Genomic DNA, 17716 nt, shown 5'->3' with positions numbered 1-17716 from the left:
ACGGAGCTTATCAACCGGCGTCTCAAGCCGAAGCTTGATCCCGGCACCGGCGACTCAAAGTCAATCATTGACAGTGGCCCAGCGCCCGATTGGCTGCGGAGCTGCGCCTATCCTACGACCCTGGATGGCAGCTCCGGGGGCGTTATCAGGACCGACTTTTGGGTGCCTACACTGGTGTTATTCATTAATGTTGATCAACCCACTCCGCTGCTCGGGGAATGTCATAACGAGATGCAACCGCGAACTCCAACAGATGTGTGCAGTAAACCTATTTGCATCGTATACTGCCCATCATTCTAGTTGCTTTCAAACCATTCACCATGGAGGGGAAGGAAAAGGACGAGACCACCATTGGCGCCGCTCCTGAGGTGGACTCCCGCTCCGGCGAGAGCGCCTCTATTCCCGGAGATGGCGAGGGGATCAGGCGTGACTTGGAGTCTCGGCATATCAACATGATTGCCATTGCGGGAATGATTGTGAGTTTCCTCGGCATGGGAGATGTAGTGATATGGTCTCTTGTCTAACACTGGGCCAAGGGAACGGGCTTGTTTCTCAGTTCTGGTACAACTATTGCCACAGCAGGCCCTGCCGGGGCACTTTTAGCCTATATCGTTATGGGGCTCGTCACCGCCGGCGTGTCATACACGACGGGAGAGGTCACGTCTTTCATGCCGTCGACTGGTGGTTTCATTCGTCATGCGACCAAGTTTGTTGAGCCAGCACTTGGTGCAGCCACTGGATGGAACTTTTGTAAGTCGATTCGAAATGAGGAACCTGCCCTAGAGCATGTTGCTGACTTGAAAGAAGGGTACACCATGTCGATTTCTGTTCCTGCTGAGATCAGTGCCGCGGCAACTTTGATTCAGTTCTGGAATAGGTCCGTGAACCCCGGGGTTTGGATCACGATATTTCTGGTTTTCATCATCACAGTCAACTTCTGCGGTGTCCGACTCTACGGTGAAGTAAGATACCAAGGCCCCATCTTCACCTTGAAGAGCTGTGTGACTTACAAGACAACTAGACTGAAGTTGTTTTCGCGTCTCTAAAGATCATGACAATTATCGGCCTCATCATCGGCGGCCTGGTCATAGATCTCGGCGGCGGACCCAACGGCGACCGCATAGGCTTCCGATACTGGCAGGACCCAGGGGCTTTCAATAGCTACCTTGTCACAGGCTCAGCTGGCAACTTTCTGGCTTTCTGGAAAGTCTTGCTCTCCGCAGCTTTCAGCTACGGCAATATCCAAGTCGTTGCCATCTCGGGTTCCGAGACTCGGCAGCCGAGGAAGATCATCCCGGCAGCTACGAGGAAGACCTTCTTCCGGGTGTTCTTCTTTTACGTTCTCAGCATTCTGATCGTGGGAATGATCGTGTAAGAGACTCCTACCTGTGGACTGACGCTACTCGAGAACCTGTCTGACGAAACCACCTAGGCCATCCAACGACCCGTCCCTGAGCATCTCAACCGGAACCGCCCAACAGTCACCCTTCGTCATCGCCTTCACCCGATCCGGTGTCTCGGTGTTGCCGTCCATCATCAACGCCGTGGTCTGCACTTCTGCCATCAGCAGCGGATCCGCCTGTGTCTTCATCGCGTCTCGTACCCTCTATGGTCTCAGCTGCGATGGCCACGCCCCGAGGATCTTTCAGCGCTGCAACAGATTCGGAACACCTCACTACGCGGTGGGCTTGACTTGTGTCCTCATGCCGCTTGTCTATCTTAATGTTGCCAACAACAGCTCTGTTGTCTTTGGCTGGTTTGTCAATATTACAACGGTTGCCGGTCTGATCGGTTGGATCGTGATTGAAATCACGTACGTTCGGTTCTTCGCCGGGCTTAAAGCACAGGGCTATTCTAGAAATGGTCAGTTGCTCATCGTGAGACGCGTATGCCAGGCAGTTGTGACTAACAAAATACATAGAACTCCCATACAAGGTTCCCGGCCAGCCTTACATATCGTGGGCAACCCTTGTCATGGTTGTTCTCGTTGTGTTCTTTTCAGGTACGCTGTCACCTGTCTTATCTAGCCGTCGGAATGTTTTGAGCCATTCCCAACTTACACCACCATTCAGGCTTCGACGTCTTCACTACTGGAAACTTTACCGCCTCGGGATTCCTGACAAGCTATCTCAACGTCTTCATCTTTGCGAGTGAGTTTCTAGCTTCTTTCGTCGACGCCACCGGCATGAACTAACGCTGCACAGTCATCTATATTTTCTTCAAGTTCTACCTCAAATCTCGAGTGATTCCGGTGGGTGAAATAGACTTTGAAACAGAATTTGCGTCAATCCGACACGAGAAGGCACAAGAGGATATGTACGGACCTGAGAAATCGGGGTTCAAGCAATCGATTCGTAGAATAATCCACGCTGTGTAGGTCAAGGACTGGGACAGGAAATGAGACGAGCAGCTGTTAGACCTTACGATCGATGACAAGCGAATCAACTTCGGTAATCAATGATACTACCTCATACTGCTATACTACAATGAGTTCAAGGCCAGTCTTAACCTGTCAAGTGGGCGACATATTAACTTGCCGTTCAACACCTGACCTCTATTCCTACTGATCCTACTACCCTACTACTATTACTAACGTTCTTATATACTTCTAATCTTCTATCTATTCCTTGGAGAACACTCTGTTAGAAGCGTAGTATGGTAGACATGCTAGTAGTTATTAGAAGGGAGCTGCTAGGCCAGCAACTCCTTCTATAACCCACTTGTCTATGCATGACTTTGGCTCTGGTGGAGTTGCTCCATTCTTAGACCGCCGTCTGGCGTCTCCGGACATCTCACCAAGCGGGGCTTAGTCCCCGACCCATCTCCCCTTGGTGTAGTTGGTTCATCACGTTCGACTGTAATGGTTACATTGTCATCGAAAGGTCTCTAGTTCGATTCTGGAAGGGGAGAACCTCCATTTTGGTATTTTGTTGTATCGTGTTATCCTGTACAACTGGTGTCGCGAGAGGGTTGTGGTGTTTTGCGGTGGCTTTTTGCGTTTGCTCCCTTCCCACAACGGATGTTTCCTGCCACGACTCGCATCGGAGTCAGTGCCAATTGGCCTTGTTTCACAGCTCCATGGCGACATGGCGACATGGCTTGCGCTCCCTTGCAGCGAATATCAATGCAGGGAGACGTCTCACCGCTTGGGCGCCAGAGCACGATGACGGACGAATATGCTGGTAGGCGTGAGGACGGATGTAGGTAGGCAGCAAGCTTGATTATTCCGTGGCTGGAAAACGAGCAATCTAGCCAGCCCGTAACCAAAAATGTCGGTGTTGTATTTTGCGCTTGAAAAAAATCTTTTAGTCCAGAACGAGCGTTGAGCTCCCTTCTCATGAAATCTAACCCTCCTAATAATCGCCAATGCTTGTGACCCAGTGTTAAACATGGTCTTTCCAATTCGTGATGCATGCCCATAAAAACCAAACGCCGAGAATATGTAGAACAATATCAGATGAGATCATTGCCGCTTGGGTTTAGGTGCTCCCCTCAAGTAATGTCTCAGGGCGCTTCTGCCCAGCATGCCCGTCTGTGACAGTCTATGTCTTCAACCCCACCAAACTGAGGAACTCGTTCCGAGTCTTTTCCTTCTTCTCGAAGGCTCCAAGGACGCAGCTAGTTATCGTGCTAGCCGTCGTCTTCTGCACGCCGCGCATGACCATGCACAGATGGCTGGACTCCATTACGACGGCGACACCCTGGGGCTTCAGGATTTCCATGATGGCGTAGGCAACCTCCTTCGTCAGGCGCTCCTGGATTTGGAAACGTCTGCTGAACATTTCGGCAATACGGGGCAGCTTCGAGAGGCCAATGACCTGGTTCTTGGGAATGTAGGCAATGTGCATCTGTTCATACTTGTTAGCCGGCGTTGCAATTATCAATGGACGTATCGAAGTCTACAAACCTTGCCGGTAAACGGGACGAGGTGGTGCTCGCACATGCTAAAGATCTCAATGTCCTTGACAATGACCATTTCGTTGTGGCCTTCCTGGAAGATGGCATTGTTGACAATGTCCTTGACGTTTTGCTGGTAGCCGCGGGTCAGGAAGAGCATCGCTTCGGCATACCGTCTTGGGGTATCGAGGATGCCGGGCCGGTCGGGGTCTTCGCCGACGCATTCGAGGATAGTGCGGACGGCGCCCTTCATCTTGTCAAGACGAATGGCAGCCTGCTCGGGGGACTCATCAAGACGTTCACGGGTTCCGAGACCTGCAAGACATTGCGCATTAGTCAATTGGGTGGCGCGGGGTTGGGAACGGCGTGACTCTTACTTGGGCGACTCAGGCCGTCAAAGTCAATCACCGGGCTCGGTGACCTCGTTACAACACCCTCGAATTTGGGCTTGGATGACTTCTTCTTGGACTTGGACGCTGTAGTGTCTCGGGGATCGCGCGCAGGCTGGCTCAGGCTCGGGCGGCGCTGCTTCTTGGAGTGGTTGCCGTTGACTTTGGCATCGTCGTCGCCTTTGCGCTTTCTGCTGCTTCGCTTGCTGGACTGGCTCGCGGTCTCGGCTTCACTCCCGTCGCTTGAACCACTGTGGCCATTCTGGTGCTTGCTTCGGCTCCTCTTCCTGTCTTTGACCACTGCGCCTTCTGATTGAGTCATTGTGATATCGGGATCCAGCACGGGGAGGAGAAATTGGGTGTGGAGGTTGGTGGTTGTGGTTATGAAGGTGGGAGAGGGATCATTTGGGTGCTCCAGATTGAACAAAAGCCCGTCCACTGGCCGCCCCCGCTGCGCTCATTCAAGACTCTGGAGGGAAATCGGAGCAGAAAATTCGGTTTCGGGCGGCGTTATCTTATCGGGGGGTTTTAGCGCCATTTACAGAGGTACCTCCCCCAGGATTCAGGATTGCAACGTGCTGCACTCTGCCAGTCACCGGTGCAGCGGCCAGCCACGTTCAGCGCTCACTGCACCTCAGTCCCCAGTGAGCTTAGTGACCGGTGACTGGCTACTGTGGTTAGGTACCCGAGGTCCCCACTTCTCCGATTCCCGTCTGACGCAAGGGTCCATTTCGGGCAGTACGTACCCTCAGTGGAACCTCGCTCAAACACCCGCCCGTTTGTTTTTAGCCTGCGTGCCTGCTCAGGTGAACCTTGACACTGCCAAGGACAGGCCAAAGTCATGTGACAGCTGGCTGGCGGAACCCAGGAAACACCCGATCTCACCTTAGTCATCCAGGTGACTGCGCTCCACTCTTTCTAATCCGTCAACCGCGGCGCGCCTTCACGTTTAGGCTCATGCTGGACAAGAATTTCCATGACCTTGACGACTCCAACCCTACTTGAACCTACGGATTGCGGAACGTAACGAAACCTGACAAACACCTTCTTCGGATACATCAGCATCTCGATCCTTCCGAAAAGCGCATCCGCTCGTCTCGATATAGCAACTGCGCTTGCCGGCGCTCGTCACTCCTCCTTGCGATCCACCACGAGGTCTCTACGATGGCTTCCCCTCCATACTCATACTCTCCGACCGCACACTCGCCGCCGTATCCGTCACCCGCGCAGCTCCCCATGTCGAACAAGAAGCGAGCATCAGATGGCGCCCCTCCAGGGTCTGCCAAACGCCGAAAGGCCTCGACACTCTCCGTCACCTCCGCCGCCGCCCACCCTCTTCGCCAGACCTCCTTCCCGCCCGAAGCAGGCTCTCCATACCCACGTTCGCCGTCGGTAGACAACGCTAGTGTCGTCAGCGGCAGCCAAGTCAGCGCGCCTCCTAAGAAGAAGCGCGGCAGGAAGCCCAAGAACCAGACAAACGTTGAGACCAGAGAACAAACGCCCTCTCTCGTAGGCGGACGCGCGCCTACAACGGTCAGCGGCGCAGGCACTGGAGGTGATGCACAAGAGGAAGGCGCCAACGATGACGACGACGATAACGATATGCGTATGGCGTTGGTGGATTCTACGGTCAGGACACAAGAGCAGAAGCAAGAGGAGATAAGACTCCGTGCCATGCTCGTGGAGTCCTTTGACCCAGAACAGTACGATCGCTACGAACTTTGGCGTGCGGCCAAACTCACCGAGTCCGTAGTTAAAAGGGTAAGAGTTACAACCTGGTTGCTAGTTAGCGATGTGCAATCTCACTGACACAACCATCACACAGGTCGTCAATGCGACAGTCTCGCAATCCGTCCCACCCAACGTCGCTCTCGCCGTCAAGTCTGTCTCGAAGCTTTTCATCGGCGAGCTCATCGAGAGAGCTCGAGATGTGCAAGGGGAGTGGATGAAAGGTACCGGCGAGAAACAGGCCGACGTACCCACTCCGCCGCCCAAAGACGACGCTTCCCAGATGGAAGACAGGAGAGGCCCCTTACGACCAGACCATCTTCGCGAAGCGTGGCGGCGTTACAGGCTATCGGGAGATGGAGGCTGGGTGGGCATTCAAGGCTTGTGGCACGAGCAGCAGAGCAGCGGCGTGGAGAGATTTCCGGTCCGGACTGGTGGACGACGAGTTTTCCGGTAATGCCATGGCATGGCTTTCATCGTGATGACATGACCAGAGGGCGGGTGCGCGAAAGACGACAGAGAAGCTTAGGGGCTTGCTTACATGATACCCAGTCTAACAAATAGTTAGCACGATGGCCCAACGCTATCCTAATGACCAAAGTATTAAAACGTTTCTGTTCAGAGGACCGTGATTAGAAGTGAACTATCCTCAACTGGTACGAAGCTACGAAATGACACGTTCATCGCGATATCGTATTAGGTGAGTAAACAGCAAGATCCCCCATCCAGCAGCAACTACCGAGCTCTATCCAGATAAGTAAGCCAGCCCCTTTGACTTAGACTGGACTTCCACACCCAAAACTCGTAGCCTGAGACTTCCCGTTAAAGACCGCAATCAATCCCTCAATCGACGAATACATGCCCAGCGCCGTCGTGACAAGCCCTCCCAGCATGTAGATGATATTCCAAGCATTGAACAGAGGCCTCTTCATGAACCCCCTTCGGTATCGCCGAAATCCAACATCAACATACGCGTACCTGCCCGTAGATGGGTCAAACGACTCCTCCTCTGGCACCATTGCGTCCTTCCGAATCCAATAGCCCAAACCCAACAGCGCCGGCAGAGTGTACGTGAAGCTCAGGATAAACAGCGCCCCGATGAACCCAGACACCAGCGAGAATTGCGGCACAGCGGCGCCAACGATGAAGGCCAGAGCCCAGTACACGGGTATCACCGCCGCCCACAGCATCTTGCCCGCGGACTCGGTTAACGGCGGCGCCCCGAAGATCTCCTGCAGCAGCTCGACGTAAAGGACCTTCATGCCGATATTCCCATACAGCCCCGCCGCGATCAACCCCGTCACCAGACCCAGAATATTGGTCGCCGTCTGCCACCAGTACGGCGACAAGCTCTGCATGGCGGGGTTGAAGGCGTACTGGCCCTGGAAGGAGTACACGTACAACCCAAAGACGAGGTAGCACACGTAGATGAACACCTCTCCGCAGAGAAGGGCCTTCCAAAAGTCCATCGGGTGCCGCATCTCCGCCATGAAAGCCGCAAAGATGAGGCAGCCGCCGTACGAGTAGACGGCTTGGTTCAGGCCGTTCATGGAACCTAGGAAACCGGAGCCGCCCGAGGCCATGCCGGGCGGGGGCGTGCCGGCGTAGGTGATGACGGGTCCGGGTCCGAAGGTGTCGCCGAAGGAGGCCTGGGTTGCGGCGAAGTTGGGAGGGGAGTGTGCCACGACGCCCATGCTATATTATCTCTTGTCAACATTGAACCCGCGAGCTGGAGACAGTTTCAAGACCCACCAGATAAAGATGATGAGCAGATTCACCCACACAGCCAAGTTGGCAATCCACGAAAACCGCTGCAGCGTCCGGATCTGGCCCAAGATGAACCCGGCCGCCATGAAAATCACAAGACACGCCACGAAGCAGATGCCCGCTCCGCCGTTGGGTCCCTTGCTGATCTGCGAGATGGACTGGCCGTTGGCGAGGATTAGGACGGCGACGAAGAGCAGGAGCTGGAGACCTTGAGCAAAGTTGATGGCGTGCCGTGCCTTTGCGCCAAAGACGCGGAAGTAGAGGTCGCCGTAGCCTCTGAGGGGGTATCTGTCCGAGTCGAGGCCAAGGAAGGCCTTGTAGAGGATCCAGCCGGAGCTTTGAGTTGGTCAGTCATTTGTTGTTTGAGATGGATAATGTATTTGGGCGACTTACTACAGCGACATCACCCCGAAAACGGTGTAAAGCGCAATTCCTGGACCGTAGCCCATCTGCGCAAAGGCCCAGCTGAATATCATATTAGTTGAGACTCAGCCATGGTCTAAGAAGGAGTGAACCCACGGCGTGGAAAACGGCCCCAAGATATCCGTGGTAATGAGATAGAACACGGCGCCCCAACCAGCAGTTCTCACCGCCCTGCTCGCCCTCTTCCACTCCTCTGGCGTCACGACACCACCGTCCCTACTCTCCGCAGGTTGTAAAGCCTTATCACTTCCACTCCCATTCCCGCTCCGCTTCTCCCCAGTCCCAGCCCCGACATCCTCATTCCCACTGCCCTCGCTGGCCCCCTGGAACCTCACATGCTCATCACCCTTCCGAAACCGATCCTTCACGACACTCTTGAGCGTCACGGGTCCTCGAGAGTGTAGATACCGCTCGTTGGCCTGCTTCTCCTCGGCGCGTGTGACTTCGGCCCAGTGGAGGTACTCTTCAAACGTCACGTTGGGGTCGTGCAGGATCACCGCCGGCTCCATAGTGTAAAGGGTTTGCCCATCTTGGCGGGACGGGGTCTGGTCGAGGAGGGACTGTGGTTTGTTTTGAGCTTTCTGGACGTCGTCCGTGGGCGGCACGGGTACGGTGTGGTGGGCAGACATTGTTTGGTGTATCGTGTCTCAGGGTTGGGACGAGTTCAGGCGGTATAGGTCATGGAGGCACTGACTTCGGGGAACCAGGTGCGTGATAGACTACATAGTATCAAGACAATTTGATTGAGACTGGATATGAGGGAAGAGGTCTCTTATGAATTCAATTGATCGTAACGTAGCAGTTCTGATGTCGGCCCGTCCAACTGTTGCGCCGATATCACAGTCGCACAGAGAGAGTGGCATTTGACGGCATCACTTCAACCCATCCAGAGCGAAGATACCCTGAACCCCCGCGATATGCCTCTCTGTCTCTCTACATCTTCTGGAACAGGATCGAGCCGTTCAAGGATAAACCCCCCCTCCCCTCTCGCCATCCTATCTCCTCCCGAGCTAAGCTTTCTCGACCCCCGGGCCTGCTGTAACCTTGATAAGAAAAGTCGTTGCAACCCTCCTTGGCGCGGAAATGACGACAACGGGCAGCCGGCAGAGGTGATTTGACGATTGCAGTACCCATGGACTGTTGGTTGTCAATCTATCCCGCGTGGCTATCACAATCATCTGGTCATTGACTTTTTTTTTTCTCAACCCCCTTCTCGAAGGTGACTGATGTGGGGTGGCCCGGCTCAATTGAGCCGTTATCTACTTACGACGGGGTCGAGATTTATCGAGATATGCAAAACTCGAACGATTGCTGGAGAAAAATCACAATTGGGATGAGCGGTGATGGTGGGCTTTCGGCAGTTGTTGATATCAAAGACGTTCTTGATAGCAATCGGCTTCGCTGTGTATACGGCCAAGTCTCATTGATCCCGCACTCGTATGACCATCCGCGCGACCTTCTCTTCTACCACGGTTCCCAATCTCAATCTGTCAAGCACTTGGAACGAGCAGGCATTCAATTTGCAAAACCGAGGTGAAGGTGGGATTTTTCGAACACCCGTTTCCCCGCCGAATAGATTGTTGATGTCGTGTACCCTTCAAATCTAGCCCTATCACCCCGTTCGCCAGTACGAGTGCAACGGTGCTTACCATGTTCATACCAACTTCGATGCTTCCAACACACCGCGACAGTCTAGCAACTTGTATAATTTCATTCATGGCTGGTAAGTTCATGCCGGTCTATTCCTTGGTTGACAGCGTTATACCTCATCTCATTTCTCGTAATTCTGACGCATGCCTCGATGATAACGCATCAGCCTTGTTGGTATACAGGTTGTACATGGTGAAACCCCAATTGTTGTGCCATAAAACAACGACACTAGTCATCCTCCTTCTTAATCTCATCCTTGACTTGTGTCGATTTTCCTTTCTTCACCTCCCGCTTCCTGGGCCTCAACCATTCTTCCATGCCCTCAGGCCAGTATACCCTGTGTTGTGGACCGCCCATGCCAAAGTCTTCAGGGGCTATGGTTTTCTCTTCCACAACGACGGAACCAGCTTCCTCTGGCTCCTCATCTTCCTCATCCTCATTCTTCTTCTTCTTGGATTTCTTGGGCTTCTTTTTGCCATCCTTCTTAGCGGCTGCCTTGTTGGCCCGGATCTCATCAACCCGCTCGTACGGGACCACGTTGTTGAACGATTGCCACCCCGGAAGCCTGAATGTGCGCATCAGCTCGAAGACAGCCTGCTCCTTGTCCTTGGCTTCGATCATGAGATCCGTATCTGGAGGACATGGCGGGAGAGTGCGCACGCGCGGAGAATGCTTCCTTCGATCGCGGGGTGTGGTGGCGCTTGGACACGACTCGCTGTAATGCATCTTTTGCTTGATGTTCTTGCGCGTCCATGTGGCACTGATTCGATCGTAAATCTTTCTGATATCCTCAGTACCCTCACGCAATTGGCTTGCGTCGAAGATGATGTTGTGATGATGGAAGTCGAGAACCATTGGAATGTTCAGCTCTTCGCAGATAGGTAGGAGGTCATGAACAGACCAAGCAACATCGTCATTTTCGAGGACAAGTCGGTTCTTGATAGATTGTGACAGCTTGGCGTAATTGGTACGGAATCGATCTAGCGTAGATGCCTTGTCGCCGTAGGTGCCACCCATGTGTAATATCATGATGGCGTCTCTGTTTTGCTGCTCCGGGAGGCGAAGAAGGCCGAGCAACTCATCGTGGTATTCCAGATCTCGAACTGCGGCCGTGATGACTTCCTTGCGTGGTGAACCGAGCTGGGTGAACTGGCCGGGGTGCGTTGTTAGTCTGTGGCCCAATTGTGCAGCGACTTTTCCAGCTTCTCCAAGAGGTTCCGCGGCGAAGGGAGTAAGGCGGTAGCCGTATTCCTCATGACTTGCAAACGGGAACATCTCTGAACTGAGTCGCATAAACTTGATGCCGTATTTGTCATTCCACCGTAGCATCTTGACAATGTCCCGAGCGTTGGCCAATCCCAGCTCCTCGACATACTTCTGGCCGCGCTGGATATCGGCCGGCTGATTCTCGTCAGGGCGATTCTTGGTGGCGTGTTCAGGCTGAGATGGATCTGCGAGAGGGTGACGATGTTGCAAGATGGAGGCTATACGGCAAGTTCTCGAACTGAAGACGGGCGGATTTGCCGCGCGGAGATAGGTGTTGAGGCAAGCCTGGTCGAGTGTTAGTTGCCGACAACGAGGTCTAAGATTTGGAAGATCATACATAACCCAGTCTTCCAGTCCATGGGAGGGGCAGGTAGTCACTATTAACGGGCGGCTCCCGTCCAGCACCTCTCTCCGGGGCGTTCTCGAGGCGCATCTTGTCGTCCTCGACGTCACCGACAGCGCCTTCACCATCTGGGCCCTCGATTGGGGCGGCGTCCAGGCTGGGAGTACCAGATCTCTCCTCTTCAGCCATCCGAGCGAGCTTCTCTGGATCTGACGCATAGATTGTCATATGAGGTTTGTACGCGTGTTCGTCTGAGTTAGGTTTGGTTGAACCAGGCGGGACATGGCTTGACTCGATGGCAAGACGCTGGTTTCTGGTAGAGTTCTGTAGACGATTCTCCATTTCGGTGAGCTCTCTTATGGCATGGCGCACGCCATTCTCGGACTCGGCCTTCTTGCGGCTGATCTGGCGGCGCTTGGCCGGTGGTTGGTCCTTTGCAAGATCGGCTTCGGTGGGACTCATGGCGGCGCCAGGCTTGGTGACAATTTTCACGTCGCTGATGTTTCTGGCGGATCGGCGCGGAGCCGGAGTATCGGGGACGGGTTTGGCAGGCTCTGAAGTAGGTTGTCCATTGGTCATGCCGGACTTCTTTCGCTTGGGTGCGGCCATGGTGGTGTACGAGCAATTAAGTAAAACAAAAGCGCGTCCAACTGAGTATCGATGGGGGTGGGAGACACAAGCGAGCGATGAGCTCAGGGGCGGGACAGGTGACGGCACGAGAGGGCTCGTGGCACGAACCAGACGTCGAGTATACAACAAATGATTGGCCGTAACGGAAGAAAAGCTCCTCATGCAGTCAATGACGGGAGGAGCGGGCGGATCTGGCGAGAAGTGGTCCGGCAAGATGACGGATATGAAAGCGCGTAGTAGTATAGAACCCTAGGATAGTTATGCTCGAAGGTGGATGTTTGCCATGTGGGAACTAAGGTAATACGGATGGCCGGGTATCAGATGGATGCGAATTACGTAGAGACGCATTGGGGCTGCTGCAGGTGACCGAATTTCGAGTCGAGTGAGGTACCTCGAAGGATGTTTGCTTGGTAGTTCAGGATGATGCCCTTGAGTGAGGACGGGAAGAGGAACGACGATAGGCGCAACGCGACTGAATGAGAAGGCAGAAGAAGAGTAGGTGATTTGGGATGAGTTGAACCTGAGCTGATGCGAGATTTGTCAATTCCAGCGCATTGAGTCAAGCAGAAGATGAGAACATGGGAGGGCGGAAAAGACAGAGGGAGAGTGACAGAATGGGAGGAGTGAGAGAGGCAAAGACGAAGAGATGGAAAAACTTCGATGAGGTCAACGGGGCCACAGACCGAGCGATGCGAGAGAAAGAGGTCGGACGGAAGTACAAATGGCCATGTACCTTGGCGCGAACGGGCTAGTAAAGTAGGCAAGTGCCTACCTTAGCTTGAGGTAGGTACTACCTTGGGTAGGGGAATGGACGGGAAGGATGGGAATTGGAAATGGAAGCTAAGGCAGGTGCTCTGAGTCCCCAAACATGTCACCACTTACCTTACTTACTCACTCCCTCACTCTCACTTTCCAATCATGTCTGTGATGTGAGAGAGAGATAGAGAAACAGGTGAGATGAGGTAAGGTTAGGGCAACTCAACCTCGAGCTTGCCTCTCCTCTCGGTGCTGTGCTAGACTCTACTTTTTCTTCTTCTCTTACTTTAATATGGACCAAGTCCCATACGGTACCACATTCTGGTCCGAAGCTCGCTCCTTGAGGTATGACGCGTGGGATCAATAAAGTCAGGTAGAGAAAAACGCTCTAAGAATCAAGTGAGCGGACGCGAAACCGCCACACGAGTAATGAGGCAGTTTAGACGCCACAGTCCATATTCAATCAAAGATGAAGAAAGCGCTTGCCCGATGAGTAAGGATGATTCCTCACGGAATCCTGGTAATGAAAAGAAGGAGAAGAAAAGAAGAAGCAAGCACAGGATGGGAAAGTGCATTCGCAACCGTGGAAGTGGAACGGAAGGAAGGGACGATGCAGTCGGGTGTCAAGCCTCTCCAGAGCTATGAGGTAGGTGCGGAGAGCACAGACCACACGTCGTGCGTCATTCCTCCAGCAGAGCAGGCGCACCTCGACTAAATCAACAGCAGGAGCTCCGACGTCACTGGCACGACACCTCCGTCGTGCTTTCCTTCCATTCCCTTAGGTTGTGGAGCCGAGTGCATGGCAAGTGCGAGTCCGATGCCTTTTTAGATTCGGGAAGGAAGTTCCCATCGTAGCAAATTCCAAATAACAATGGAAGAACCTCGCTCATCTCTTTCCTTCACCTGGGGCACACTGCACTGGGGCAGTTCTTTCCTCAATGTGAACTTCACTGTGAAGCATTGGGAGGAAGGCGGGCCTAGACATCCGTGACACCGGGCAGGAACCTAATGGAACCAAGCGGGTGGAATTTGCATGTCCAATTCCCCGTCTCCAATTCTCCATTTGTGGGATCGACATTGGATTTCCATCGCAGATTTGCCGCAAAACATTTCCATAACGGCACGCATCCACAGTCCACACATCTTTCACATTTCAGCCTCATGGCCATGACCTCATCGTCCCATTGCCAGAGACAGAGGCAGAGACATGCACGGCCTATCATTCGCCTTTCTCCTCTCCCCTCCTCTCGAGTCTTCATCGTATCACTGCACCCGCTGCAGGGATGTCGATATCCACATAGCAGTAGGTATTCAAGAGCGAAGAACCACGCGCGCCTACGAAAGGGCGAGACTACGAGATAGACCGCCATGATCAAGTGCTAGGACTTTGGCAACTTCGATGCGTTCCGAGTTCTCCAGGCGCCTCCATCCAAGCAGAGACAATTCTCATGGGCGGCGCGAGGTAAGGCAATGCGACACCAAGCTGGCAAGCCTACCGTACTACAGTGTACCGTACCATACCTCAGACGGGTCTTCCAGACCATCACTAACACCATGTATCCTAGTGCCATCATTAGTCGCTGCTTCTTTCACTAGTAGGCACTGAGGCAGACGTTCGAGCCGTGCCTATACGAGTACCACCCAGGAACACAAGCTCCGTCATCCACTCACGTTCGGCTTGTTCCATCACCAATTCATCATCCAAGCAGGTGATGCATCTTGCTAGTCCTGCGCAAGTTGAGCTCACCGAACCCAGCCAAAGTCTCACCATCCTTGCCGAAGCGAAGAACAGTTCGAACTTGGGACTCCACCTCAAAAAATACATACTGGTAGTTGCGAACTTGCGGCCTGCCCTGCAGCACTTGTACGAATGCAGTCTACGGAGTATGTACACATCGCCGCAGCTGTTTGTCCGGCAAAGTGCAAACCCACGGCTGTTATGCCATTCTCGGTGCTGAACCAACGCGCACGATACAGTTTACCTCGACGATTGAATACCTACCGTCAACCACGAACACAAGCAGCCATCCGATCGTGGCATTCCCGTATCAATTGCACATCTTGCCAACGAATGTACCATGCAGCCAACCTCTGCACCTCCAGCTTCACCGTGCGCCACCCCCAGACCTTCTGGTCCGTGAGCTGAGCAAAACCTCCGGCTCCATGACGATGCGATCTCGATGTCCTCCAACTCTCGCTTACTGGCTCCCTCGTGGTTGGCTTACGCTCCCAATACTCCTCGGCAATACCTGCAATCTTTGGGCCTTTGGCAGTCCTCTCGTACGAGAATCGAATTTCTGCACTGACGTCTGCGTCTCTGTGTCTCCTTCCTCGACCACGACAGCATTGCTATCTTTAGCGATGCGCATCCAGATTGGGCGCTGCCCTCCCCACTCGTGGTGCCCGGCTGGTTGAACAAGACTAAAGTAACCATCTCATGAGGTACGTAACAAGACAGCACCACCTGTCGATCATGGGTAACTAGACCCTTGCGGAACGGCTGCATAGTTGCACTTACACATGAACAACTGGCTAGCAAAGGTGCTGTGATACACAAGGATACAAACTTTGAAAACTAAGAAACCAGAGTACACGAATCGACACCTGCTCCATCGCGCGCGGGTATCTCGAAAAGCACGAGAAGAGAGGTGGCGAACCATATTCCAAGCTAACACGCATTGGCATCACATCACACGCACTGCCATCCGGCCGGCCGCCAGCCGAGCCGGGACTGGTGGTGTGATACCTGACTCGCTCTCCGGCACCGGCGGCGCCGGTGCGGTCGCCGCCCTCGCTCGGGTCTCCCGCGTCTGCCAATATTGACTTCGGCAAACGGGACAGTCAAACCGCTCAATCAGAAACCATGACGAGAGACACTTGGCGTGGAAAGTATGTTGGCAGTTTTTCAGCGTCAAAATATCATCTTCGGACGGTTCGCTTGCCGACGCGGGCAATCTTCTCTTCCACGGCCATGGCATCCTCCCACTTCGGAGTACGGCCTTCGCATCACGGCTCTCAATCCCTCCGATCGTATACCGGCTTGGTTCCCCCCTACTTCCTTCTGGGACACGGGTATCCCCACCGGAATCGGGGGCATTCAGGGTGATTGCTTGCGTCGGTATTGCTCCGGCCGCATTGCAAGTGTTTGAGACGAACAGTGGACCGATGCAGATGGGACTATCGGTGGCAGCGTTAGCGACTTCGGTGGATTATGCATTGACGAATTCTGTCGTCGGCTTCCCCCGCGGAGATAGCGCACGCCTCACACCAAAAGGCCTTCCCCTCTGTGGACGACTTGGCGAGAGATACGCACCATTCCGGGTCCGAGTCATGCTGATTGAGCTTCGACTCAAGATCCAAACCCTCAAGGGTAGTGCTATTACACTCGGAAACCGTGCTCAGTTTTCGTCGGGCATCTTGGAATTTGGATGTCCTAGGATGGTATTTACGACGGTCTTGAATGCGCAGATACGTGATGCGGACTCTATCGACACGCGTGCTCGTCAGCTCCTTGTCGCAATTGATGACTGGGAGAGAGGGGTCCAGTACGGTCTGTACAGCGGCCCGCAGACAAGAAGGACCATGAAAAGCGTGAGCAAAATTATGCCAAGTTCGTCCATGCGGCCTGTGGGTGCCCAACGAGGGGCATGCCAAACTCCTTGCCCGACTTGAATGCAATATCGATTGGCAGCTTCTGGCGCTGGTTAATCGCGAGTTTTGCGGTGTCAACTACGGGCTGTGTTGTGGCTTCCAAAATTGCGCATCACATTTGTGAGCAATGCGGCGTGGGCGACCATTTAACTCAGAGTATGCCAACAAGCGGCGGCGAAATGCAGGTTAATCAGATGACAACGAACGCTACATAGGCCGACAAGGTCTACCTACAGAACCCTTATGAATGGTTGGAGTCAAGAGCCGAGTTGGTGATACGCCAGATGCGAGCTCTCTGCCATCAGCCACCAATACCCCTCATTTGACCAAGAGCACTGGCGCTCAGTTATGGTGTTCTCACAGCTGGGCGCCCAGCCTTCCTTGCGAATCGCCGTTTGCTTGAGATAACGATGAGTTGAGTTGATGAGCACCTACCAACGAGGCCACACATGCCTTATTAACCTTCACTTCCTCTGTTCGTCCCGGCCGAAAATCCTCGCGATATCGCTCTTCGTGGGCCAAGATCCTTGGCTGCAAACTGCACCGAATCAGACGCCTGTTGGAGTGCAACTATTTCTGGGGGTCAAGGAAAATAGCCCTGGTTTGTGACGTAAAACCGGCGTGGGATGCTGGTCTTGGTATCCTTGGTAAGCGGCGGAACACCTCTCAACCTTGTCTCTGTCTCCCAAATGGAGACCAAAAGAGACTGAAGTCTGGACTCCTGGGCAAAGAGACCGAGTTGTAAAGAGGCCGGGGACGAAACGCAGAAACGAAGCAACCGAGGGGTTGGCCTTAGATATCCTTACCTTTCAGTGGATGGGCGGGGGAATGTTGGGGTGACAAAGGCTCTCACCAGGGAGTGCCCCTCCATTCCACTCCTACCCCTCCGGAAAGTTGGAAACTCTTTAATGAACCTCCGTGGAGTCCCCGTGGGTTGGAGGTGGGAAACATCCACTCCAACTGTCCAACACCAGGAAGCATCCACACAAGAGCCGTCGGCGGCGCTGGAGGAGAGGAAAGTGGACTCTGGAGGAGCGGCGCCGGCGCCCAGTTGAACGGCCAAGAACCGCCAAGTGGCCCGGCATCCCTTGGCTGGCAGCCTGACCTATCAGATCTTCAACTCTTCCTATTCGCAACCCACATCGCATGTCCACCTCGGGGCGGCCAAGACGTCCGCCATCCAATACCATCAGCCGACTGGTGTCTCTGGCGACAC

General features: G+C 53.8%; 7 protein-coding genes and 1 non-coding gene across 8 annotated transcripts; 4 read left to right on the top strand and 4 right to left on the bottom strand.

Annotated features, from left to right (window-relative positions):
- Positions 1–213: 213 nt before the first annotated feature.
- On the top strand, positions 214–2844 carry BDP81DRAFT_373081 (amino acid permease). The gene is made up of 8 exons (XM_060586672.1): positions 214–476; positions 537–750; positions 808–962; positions 1022–1371; positions 1433–1863; positions 1922–2002; positions 2073–2150; positions 2205–2844. The coding sequence occupies exons 1-8, from the start codon at positions 321–323 to the stop codon at positions 2375–2377; spliced, it is 1638 nt and encodes a 545-aa protein (XP_060446580.1). The 5' UTR covers positions 214–320; the 3' UTR covers positions 2378–2844.
- On the top strand, positions 2823–2910 carry BDP81DRAFT_t151. The gene has a single exon. It is a non-coding gene; the product is annotated as a tRNA-Tyr (tRNA).
- Positions 2911–3542: 632 nt separating this feature from the next.
- On the bottom strand, positions 3543–4608 carry BDP81DRAFT_393637 (GTP cyclohydrolase 1; the record flags this gene model as incomplete). The annotated part of the gene is made up of 3 exons (XM_060587849.1): positions 3543–3848; positions 3908–4212; positions 4275–4608. The coding sequence occupies 3 exons, from the start codon at positions 4606–4608 to the stop codon at positions 3543–3545; spliced, it is 945 nt and encodes a 314-aa protein (XP_060446579.1).
- Positions 4609–5271: 663 nt separating this feature from the next.
- BDP81DRAFT_426256 (histone-fold-containing protein) lies at positions 5272–6625 on the top strand. Its single transcript, XM_060590281.1, has 2 exons — positions 5272–6047; positions 6112–6625. Exons 1-2 carry the CDS (start codon positions 5451–5453, stop codon positions 6469–6471), a joined length of 957 nt encoding a protein of 318 aa, XP_060446578.1. The 5' UTR covers positions 5272–5450; the 3' UTR covers positions 6472–6625.
- A 165-nt stretch (positions 6626–6790) lies between these two features.
- Positions 6791–8713, bottom strand: BDP81DRAFT_373072 (transmembrane amino acid transporter; the record flags this gene model as incomplete). The annotated part of the gene is made up of 4 exons (XM_060586671.1): positions 6791–7709; positions 7767–8117; positions 8175–8246; positions 8301–8713. The coding sequence occupies 4 exons, from the start codon at positions 8711–8713 to the stop codon at positions 6791–6793; spliced, it is 1755 nt and encodes a 584-aa protein (XP_060446577.1).
- Positions 8714–10082: 1369 nt separating this feature from the next.
- Positions 10083–12072, bottom strand: BDP81DRAFT_317461 (UV damage endonuclease UvdE; the record flags this gene model as incomplete). Its single annotated transcript, XM_060584265.1, has 2 exons — positions 10083–11405; positions 11458–12072. The coding sequence occupies 2 exons, from the start codon at positions 12070–12072 to the stop codon at positions 10083–10085; spliced, it is 1938 nt and encodes a 645-aa protein (XP_060446576.1).
- Positions 12073–14546: 2474 nt separating this feature from the next.
- On the top strand, positions 14547–15033 carry BDP81DRAFT_215839 (uncharacterized protein). Its single transcript, XM_060582712.1, has one exon. The coding sequence runs from the start codon at positions 14720–14722 to the stop codon at positions 14993–14995; it is 276 nt and encodes a 91-aa protein (XP_060446575.1). The 5' UTR covers positions 14547–14719; the 3' UTR covers positions 14996–15033.
- Positions 15034–15444: 411 nt separating this feature from the next.
- BDP81DRAFT_215824 (uncharacterized protein) lies at positions 15445–16581 on the bottom strand. The gene is made up of 3 exons (XM_060582711.1): positions 16399–16581; positions 16163–16333; positions 15445–16026 (listed from the first exon to the last, which is right to left on the bottom strand). Exons 1-3 carry the CDS (start codon positions 16467–16469, stop codon positions 15534–15536), a joined length of 735 nt encoding a protein of 244 aa, XP_060446574.1. The 5' UTR covers positions 16470–16581; the 3' UTR covers positions 15445–15533.
- Between the last annotated feature and the right edge of the window lie 1135 nt (positions 16582–17716).

This window comes from Colletotrichum phormii (assembly GCF_030913505.1).
Source record: "Colletotrichum phormii strain CBS 102054 chromosome Unknown BDP81scaffold_8, whole genome shotgun sequence".
NCBI lineage: Eukaryota > Fungi > Ascomycota > Sordariomycetes > Glomerellales > Glomerellaceae > Colletotrichum > Colletotrichum phormii.
This window is presented reverse-complemented; position numbering and strand designations above follow the sequence as displayed.

Excerpts from the sequence above, each read along its gene's own strand:
- BDP81DRAFT_373081 (XM_060586672.1), top strand. The coding sequence starts at position 321 with ATGGAGGGGAAGGAAAAGGACGAGACCACCATTGGCGCCGCTCCTGAG. Across the intron at positions 751-807 it reads AGCCACTGGATGGAACTTTT|GGTACACCATGTCGATTTCT; the intron begins GTAAGTCGATTC and ends ACTTGAAAGAAG. Across the intron at positions 1,864-1,921 it reads ACAGGGCTATTCTAGAAATG|AACTCCCATACAAGGTTCCC; the intron begins GTCAGTTGCTCA and ends CAAAATACATAG.
- BDP81DRAFT_426256 (XM_060590281.1), top strand. The coding sequence starts at position 5,451 with ATGGCTTCCCCTCCATACTCATACTCTCCGACCGCACACTCGCCGCCG. Across the intron at positions 6,048-6,111 it reads CCGAGTCCGTAGTTAAAAGG|GTCGTCAATGCGACAGTCTC; the intron begins GTAAGAGTTACA and ends ACCATCACACAG.
- BDP81DRAFT_215839 (XM_060582712.1), top strand. The coding sequence starts at position 14,720 with ATGCAGTCTACGGAGTATGTACACATCGCCGCAGCTGTTTGTCCGGCA.
- BDP81DRAFT_215824 (XM_060582711.1), bottom strand. The coding sequence starts at position 16,469 with ATGGACGAACTTGGCATAATTTTGCTCACGCTTTTCATGGTCCTTCTT. Across the intron at positions 16,334-16,398 it reads TGCGGGCCGCTGTACAGACC|AGTCCGCATCACGTATCTGC; the intron begins GTACTGGACCCC and ends GCGTGTCGATAG. Across the intron at positions 16,027-16,162 it reads CATGACTCGGACCCGGAATG|TCCCATCTGCATCGGTCCAC; the intron begins GTGCGTATCTCT and ends TGCCACCGATAG.